Genomic DNA, 8,830 nt, shown 5'->3' with positions numbered 1-8,830 from the left:
AAAAAACACTGACGTTGAAGTTGCAGGGTTTAGGCGGCGATGGCGGAGTGGCAGATCTCGCGGTGGAGCATTGGAATTTAGCCGCTGACGCGGCAGAGGCAGGCGGCGATGCAGAGAAGAGGGCGTCGGCCACGGTGCAGACTGGTGGCGTGCACGGCGGCGCGAGGGGTTCGTGACGGCGAGAGGGTTCCGTGCGGCGGCGCGGCGGCTCTGCAAACTGCGACAGTTGCGCGCGGCAGCGCGGGGGTGTCTGCAATCGGCGACGGTTGCGCGCGGTGGCGTGGGCCACCCAAAACAATTGAAGATTTTTATTTATTTTTTATTTTAAAATGATCATAGAGAAATGAAGCTTTACAATATTTTTATAAAAACACAATATATTGAAATATGTATTTTTTTTAAAGTGTAAAAAAAAAAAAATTTATAAATGAAGTAAGAAAAATTAGAGAGATATATAAAACTTTACTAATGTAATACTTTTTGTTTTGGTAGCATGCCGTCCAAAACAACAAAAGAAAATTGAAATTTACCAAGAAAACCCTTTGGCGGCAAGCCTTCCAAAGAGGGTTAGTAAAAATATGAAACTTTACAAGAAAACCCTTTGGCGGCAAGCCTTCCAAAGAGGGTTAGTAAAAAATATGAAACTTTACAAGAAAACCCTTTGGCGGCAAGCCTTCCAAAGAGGGTTAGTATAAAAAATATGAAACCTGCATACACAAGATTTGTTAAAAAGAGCTAAAATCACAACACAAACTTCTTCTCTCAATAACGTCTCCAAATAAGGTGTGCTCCAATGAATGGCAACCTTCACCACAAAACTTAAAACAAGGATTAGATAACCAAGCTCTGATACCATGTAAGAAATGATAATGTTGAGCAAGGAACGAGAAACAATCCAAGTAAGTTAAGTGTGAAACAATGTTACCATAAGATAAGCAACTCCAAGAGCATACACCAAGATGGTTCAACAATGGAGACAAGGATTTATAAGGGGAAAGCAAAGAAAACCCCTTGTGAGTATTATGAATGAAGGCAAATGCCTAGAGAAGAGAGAGAGAGAGAGTGTTGGAGCAAAAGTAGCTCAATACAATAACATCAAGTGCTAAGAGTGTTGTTGTGTTGTTATGAAGAAAGAAGGAGGAGCATCTCTTATATAGAGATGAGAGAGGAGTTGCATTTGTAACTCCCATTTCTATGAATGCCACATTCATAATAGGTGTGTGCAAAGTGTCACAATCCTCTTAAGGAGGATAAACTAAATAAAGAAATAAACAAGAGTTGTCCTTACATGTGGAATAAAGGACAAACAATGACATGTCCTCCACATGTGTACAAGTGGACAAACTACATGTAGGGACCCTTGGAATATCCCAATTAAAATATATATCCAAGGAAAGATTAACCTTTCTAACAATTATCAATTTTTTTTTTCTCTTTTTTCATTTTTAAAATAATAAGTTGGTATTTGTATAAACATATACTAATTATATATTTTTTCTTTTGCAACAAAAAATTGAGATTCACATACACTCCACCAACAAGGTCTTTTTATTGTTAAATCTCTAAGTCATTCATTATGCATTTTACACATTTTGTTTTATTATCTTCTAAATGTATATTTTTTCCATTTTTGCAAATATAAGTTTGTATTGAAAAGTTGCAGGGATTAAAAAGAGTCCAAGGATTCAATATCTCTTTTAGAAGTGGATGACATGCATTTTTATTGAACCATAAATAGAAATGAGGATTCAACTAGCTTTGCTCTATGTGCAATATGCAAAGTTTAAGGATGAAAATTAACCCTTCCATGTGAGGATGAACTAAAAGAATCTCATGATATAATGTAAGAAAACAAGAGTAGAGAAGAACAATTGAGAGACAAGCTTGGTCAACCTTTTAATTATTAATAACTTAAGTATAATGGATCTACAATATAATTGTTGATAATAGATATTAGAATTAATCCATAAGAAATGAACAAAAAAAAATGGTTATCATAGTTTTTTCTTTCTTTTTTTCATTTTTAAAATAATTATTTGATATTTGTATAAACATACACTAATTGTATTTTTTTTAGAGCAACAAATTGAGATTCACATACACTCCACCAACAAGGTCTTTTTAGTTTTAAATATTTAGACCATCGATTATGCATTTTACACATTCTATTTTATTGTTTTCTAAACACATTTTTTTCCATTTTTGCAAATACAAGTTTGTAATAAAAAGTAGCAGGAAAAATAAAAAATAGTCCAAGAATTCAATATCTTTTTTAGAAGTTAGTGACATGCATTTGTTATCAAACCATAAATTTAAAAATAAGAATTCAACTAACTTTGCTCTATGTGCAATATGCAAACTTTGAGGACTAAAATTAACCAAGGCATGTGAGGATGAACTAAGAAGATTTGATGATCTTATAGTTATACACTCTCAATTTACAAGTCATGTTCACAACTTAATTATGTGCCTCCTCTTTATTCTTCAAGCTTTAATATAATGCATTTGATTGAATGTTTTTAATTTGATGTTTTGTAATTCGTTTCTAATAAATGTTAAATTATCTACCACTAAATCAATGTATTCCATAAAGTAATATTAAACTATATCATGTTATTTGTACACCCTTGTTTGATGTCTGGACATTTTACATACGTTCCTATGATTTTTTTTTAATCGATGTGATATCTTCAATCCATTAAAACCATAGATGCAATATCTACAAGCCACAAAACCATCACTATCTTGACAAATGCTTATATTGGAAATCTTACTAGTGCAAGCCTCTCAAATTCAATTTGATTTTATTCCAAAAATTATATTTGGTGCATGACCTCTTATTATTTTTATGAAAGGATAATTAGTAGTAAAATTTATTAGAAATATTTAATAAAAAATTTCTTTATTAATAGTTTCATTATTACTGAAAATTAATATTTTTATATAAAATTTGAACTTTTTATTTTCTACAAATGGATCGAAATAAAATGCATTTAAATTCTATATTTAATTTCCTATTGGCTTATCCCTTGAATCTAATAAAGCACAAGTACTAGTAACTAATTTATTGATATGATATACCAATTTCCAAAATCCATAGGTATAGTCTGAATATTTCTAGATCTAATTGTTTGTGTGTTTTTTATCAACATTTTGGATCACACTTAAAGATCCATCATCGATACAAGAGAAATAAGAGAGAAAAATTAATGGATCACAAAGTGTGATGATGAAAAACTTGCACACAATTAGATGATGAAAAGCATCTAGAGTAAACTAATTTATCATTAATGAAACCATACATTCCAAACATCTAAAACACATACTTTTCCTTTGAGACAATAGTGGTCTATTTTTATATCTGCAAATAGTTATAATAATGTAAAATGTTAAACACTATATGCTTTTAATGTACAAAAAGTTAAACATTTTGAAATTTTTTCTCAATTTTATTGTTGTTTTCGATTATAAAATATATAGATCATAAAGAACAAATGCTGAAATTTTAGGAAAATCCACTATGTTATAATAATGTAAAATGTTAAACACTATATGTTTTTAATGTACCAAAAATCAAACATTTTGGGGATTTTTTCTCAATTTTATTGTTGTTTTAGATTACAAAATATATAGATCATGAACAACAAATGCTGAAATTTCAATAAAATCTATTGTATTATAATAAAGTGAAATGTTAAACAACATATGCTTTTAATGTACCAAAAGTCAACCATTTTGGGGATTTTTTCTCAATTTTGTTGTTGTCTCGGATTACAAAATATACAAATCATGAAGAACAAATGTTGAAATTTTAGGAAAAACCATTGTGTTATAATAATGTAAAATGTTAAATACTATATGCTTTTAATGTACCAAAAGTCAAACATTTTGTGGATTTTTCTCAATTTTGTTGTTGTTTTCAAGTACAAAATATACACATCAAGAAGAACAAATGCTGAAATTTCAATAAAATGCACTATATTTTAATAATGTAAAATGTTAAACACTATATGCTTTTAATGTACCAAAAGTCAAACATTTTGGGAATTTTTTCTTAATTTTGTTGTTGTTTTAGATATGAAGAGCAAGTGCTGAAATTTCAAGAAAATCCACTATGTTATAATAATGTAAAATGTTAAAACACTATATGCTTTTAATGTATCAAAAGTCTAATATTTTGGGGAATTTTTCTCAATTTTGTTCTTGTTTTGGATTAAGGCAACCCAGCAAAGGCACAAGGCCCAAGCTACCAATCAGCAAGAATCAATCCCTTGTGAGCTCTTTATGAACCATTCTACTTCACCACTAGACCAAGTGCCCATTGAATGTTTTCAATTTTTTGAATTTTTATCAAAGATACATTCTGTGTGAAAGATAGCTGCATCCCACTAACTACATTGGAAAGTACCCACATAAAGACTAAGATGTTCAATACACACAGTAGAAAGATGTACAATACACACAAGTAGAAGAGCTGCCTAATCGTGGCCCATGGCAGAAATCCAAGTAGGATTGATTGGAAGGGGGAAAACTGGACCATTCCTTTGTATATCAATCTGCAAAGTAAACCGCTTCGTCGTCGCTGTCGCAGTCGGCAATCCAATTAATACTTTCCACACGGTGAAATGTTGATTTAGCCTCTCCGCAGGCAACCAAAAGCTCAACGACTCTTCTCATGCAAGGCCGTCGGTTGGGCACCCTATTAGTGCACATCAAACCCACGCGTAAGACGTGCATCATCTGTTCTACGCAATTAGCGTCCGCTATGCGCTCATCCACTACTCCCATCAAAATTCTGCTCTGTATCCATTCCACTATGTTCACCCCCTCTCCGTACTCCGCCTCTCCCGTCGCTCTCTTTCCGCTCACCAGCTCTAACATCACCACTCCGAAGCTGTATACATCACTCTTCTCGCTCACCTTTAACCTCTCCGCGTATTCTACATGCCACAGTTTCACCCAGAAAAGTTGTATAAATAGATCTAGATCAGAGAATCAGATATTCTATCCAGGATAACTAAATTATTAAGTAAATTTCAGTGAGACAAAGCGTTCATACCTGGAGCTATATATCCATGCGACCCTACATAACTAGAAACAACACGCTCATCGGCCAACCTATCGAGCGCTATGGATTCTCCAAAATCTGCAATTTTGGGCAGAAAGTTCCCGTCCAGCAAGATGTTACTAGATTTCACGTCCCTGTGCATCAGTGGAGGACAGAAATCGTGGTGCATATAACAAAGCCCTTGGGCTGCGCCAAGAGCGATCTGATAACGTATATTCCATGGCAGCACCATTTCTTGCATATTTCCTGGGCCACCATGTAGACAGTCGAACAAGCTTCCGTTGGGCATGAATTCGTATACCAACAGCTTAAAATCGGACTGCTCACTTGATATGAGACAGAGCAGATTTAGGATGTTGGGGTGGCAGATCAAACCCAATGTATCCACCTCCACTTCCAAAAATTTATTCTCCTCCTTTTCAATTCTTCTCTTATGATCTCCTTTTGATCTGCTTCTTTTCCTCATCTTCTTCACGGCTACCGCCTGCCCGTTCTGCATAGTGACCTTGTAAACCTTTCCAGAACTCCCGGATCCAATCATGTTTCTTTCCTTCAAATTCCGGAGGATGTATGAATCATTTACTCGTGTGGAATGAAACGAAGTCATTTTCCACGATCCAGGCGCATCACTTGGTTTCCCGAGACACCAAAAGCACAGATAACTGGAGCACAAGGTTAGGGTAATTACTGTCAGTAGAGTCGGCAACAGAATGGTTGCCAATCTCTGAGGTGGAGAGGAACACGGAGGTAGCATCAAATTCCGACCCCCGCATAGTCTCGGATTGCCCAGAAAGCTTTCCTTGTAAGCCGAATTGTCCAGACCCTCAGGAACTCGCCCAGACAACTGATTGTTCGATAAATTGAAAGCGTGGGGCTTCAATTGTCCTAATTCGGCAGGCACTCCTCCAGACAGCAAATTGTTCGACAAGTCGAGACTGTCAATGTTGCTCCGAAATGCTGGGATCTCCCCTGTGAGTCGATTGTAACTCAAATTGAGCTCATATAACTTCTTGTGCAGCAATATTTCCCCGGGGATTTCTCCTGACAGAAAATTGTTGTCCAACTGGAGAATATTAAGAAAACTTAGGCTTGCGAGCTCGCGGGGAATAGAGCCCGACAATCTGTTGTTGCTCACTTTGAACTCCGTGAGATTTCTCAGCTCTCCAACTTGGGAAGGGATTATTCCTTCCAACTGGTTGCTACTTGCTTCAAATACAAGGAGATTTATCAGCTGCCCAACTTGAGCAGGGATTGTTCCCTCGAACTGGTTGTTGCCTATCCACAATCGAGTCAGATTCTTCGCTTCGCCAATTGCAGATGGAATCTTTCCTTCAAACTTGTTGTCGTGAAGACGCAGCTCCTTGATATTGAATGCACTCCATACGTCACGATGTATCTCACCACTCAGCTGGTTGTCGTAGAGGTAGAGATACTGTAGAGATTGGCAGTCTCCAAATGAGGAAGGCAGGGAGCCATTGAAATTGTTTGAAGAGGCGGTCAAAGCATAGAGGACTCCTCCTATGCACAGATTCTTTGGCAGAGGCCCTTCCAATTTGTTCCCGGTCAGGTCGACTTGAACAAAAGCAGAGTATGTGCCAAAACTCTGGGGCCACAATCCCTCGATTTTGTTGTCGTGCAGCATCAAGGTGGTCAGGTAGCGTAGCTTAGCGAGCCGAGCAGGTATCTGTCCCGTAATCTGATTCTCGCTCAACTGAAGCTCACAGAGATATGTTAGATTGGTAATACTGGCGGGAATTGTGCCGTGAAGCTGGTTGGTGCAGAGATCCAGATAGGTCAATCTTCTCAGTTGGCCAATGTTCGCCGGAATTTGTCCGGACAAGTGGTTCTCATACAAAACCAGTTCTCTCAAATTTGAGAGCCCCATTAAACTGGCAGGAATCTCGCCCCAGAGATTGTTGTGCCGCATATCCAACAACTCCAGCTGCGTTAAATTGCCCAGGAATGCTGGGATTCGGCCTTCAAGACTACAATTATAAAGCAATAACTGTTGCAGCTGCTTCAAATTCTCGAGCTCTGTTGGTACAACACTGGGATGAAGAGGATTGCCGCCAATGGTGAAATTCCTCAGAGACGTCAAATTCCCTACAAAATTAGGGAACGCCCCACTCAAACGATTGTCGTGGAAGAAGAGAGCTTCCAATTTTGGCAGCATTCCAAAGGCTGGAGGAACAGAGCCACTGAAAGCATTGTACGATAGGTTCAATTCTCTCAACTCCCTTAATTCGGAGATACGAGCAGGCAGCGGTCCAGAGAAGTGGTTACTGGACAAATCGAGCTTCCTCAAACGCTTGCAATGTAAGAGGCTGGTTGGGAAAGGACCGCTGAAATCATTTCCTTGGAGGATGAAGGCGGTGAGATTAGGAAGGCCGCATACAGCTGTAGTCAGATTGCCACAAATCAAGGCACCCGTGAGATTAACAGTGGTCACGCTATTTAATGCATCACAGGTAATTCCTTTCCAGGCGCATGGATTTCTGTGAGACTCGTTCCAGTCACTCAGAGCACTAAAGGAGTCCACCCATTCTCCCTTTTTCATTTTAGAGAGTACTACTCCGTCTTCCGAGAGAGAAGTGCAGTACAGCGGAAGCATGAAAAGTAAAATTGTGAGAGCGCATAGAAAGAAAGCGAAATCAGGGCGAAGCATGATTGCCGGATAGAGTTCCAATAAGAAAATTGCTTTCGCAGAAATGAGCAGAGCCTCTTTCAGGTTTAATGCAGGCGAACATGGTAATTTAATAGAAATCCACAGTATTTGAGTGGTTTGTGTAGCTCAATTTCCATAGTTTTTCAATGAACGGTTGTAATCATAATCGCTGGTCAATGAATATCCATTTTCTGCAAGCCCATGGAAATTTCCTTGCTATGTAGAGTTAAATTGACAGAAGTAATGAAATTTCCTTGCTAAGGAGAAATTCTACTCGACTTCAAAGACCTGTTACATTGATTGAGATTAGTCCTACAATTCCCTTTCCAAAATGAACATTAGTGTACGCTCATTACAATAGGAGAGATCACAGAAGTAATTGTTGTTTGGCAGATATAAAGAAAAATCAACTTCAAAACATATTACATAATGAAAAAGACTCGAAAGCATGGGTTAAAGTATACGGTGGGGGCTAATGTTTACTAGGTTTTGTTTTGCATTTGTTCGGCCTCGGTCTCTATGCAAAAGTAACAAGTTGCGCTATACTACGGTCCGGCAATTATTATTATTAGTTCCTGCCTAGGGTTGGAACTTAAATGGTGATTAAAACTCTTACTAAGAGCCAATAAAATTGTTTCATTTAGTCCTTTAATAATATCATTGCAAGGCTTTGCTCACAAAATATGATCGATGGTTACCGTCTCACTGCCAAATATGAATGCTGTCATGTTTGCACTGCCCAAACAGAAGGCTTTGCAAGTTTCTATGCGAGAGAAGGAGCGAGTCTCAAAGCAAAATATTGGAGTTACCGTTACTGCAGATGGACAGCTGGCAAGTTTTGCTAAAAGGTGGGAAAATATCGAAATGTTTTTGCAGAAGAAGATGTTGGGGTTACCATTCTCATATGGCTTTAACAGTTGGCATTACGGATTTCTCCTTACATGCAGGCAAGACATGTGTTGTTTAGTTCAGCCTGCATCCCTATATTTTTAACATGAAATAATAATAAAAGGGAGAAGCATTCCGCACACAAGAGGCGTTTCCATCGATGCATGGTGAAGAATCTCTTAGGATGGCATGGGCAGCGAGAATCCTGA

The 8,830-nt window shown here is 37.4% G+C and overlaps 1 protein-coding gene across 1 annotated transcript; it reads right to left on the bottom strand.

Moving 5' to 3' along the window:
• Positions 1–4,315: 4,315 nt before the first annotated feature.
• Positions 4,316–8,102, bottom strand: LOC149538405 (uncharacterized). The gene is made up of 2 exons (XM_089799717.1): positions 5,060–8,102; positions 4,316–4,940 (listed from the first exon to the last, which is right to left on the bottom strand). Exons 1-2 carry the CDS (start codon positions 7,731–7,733, stop codon positions 4,552–4,554), a joined length of 3,063 nt encoding a protein of 1,020 aa, XP_089655843.1. The 5' UTR covers positions 7,734–8,102; the 3' UTR covers positions 4,316–4,551.
• Positions 8,103–8,830: the final 728 nt, after the last annotated feature.

The sequence above is a fragment of the Cupressus sempervirens genome, chromosome 9 (genome assembly GCF_028749045.1).
Source record: "Cupressus sempervirens isolate cs-2001-9-10 chromosome 9, ASM2874904v1, whole genome shotgun sequence".
Classification (NCBI taxonomy): domain Eukaryota; kingdom Viridiplantae; phylum Streptophyta; class Pinopsida; order Cupressales; family Cupressaceae; genus Cupressus; species Cupressus sempervirens.
This window is presented reverse-complemented; position numbering and strand designations above follow the sequence as displayed.

Coding starts and splice junctions, on each gene's coding strand:
- LOC149538405 (XM_089799717.1), bottom strand. CDS start 7,733: ATGCTTCGCCCTGATTTCGCTTTCTTTCTATGCGCTCTCACAATTTTA. Junction 4,941..5,059: donor GCATGGATATATAGCTCCAG/GTATGAACGCTT, acceptor TGTGGCATGTAG/AATACGCGGAGAGGTTAAAG.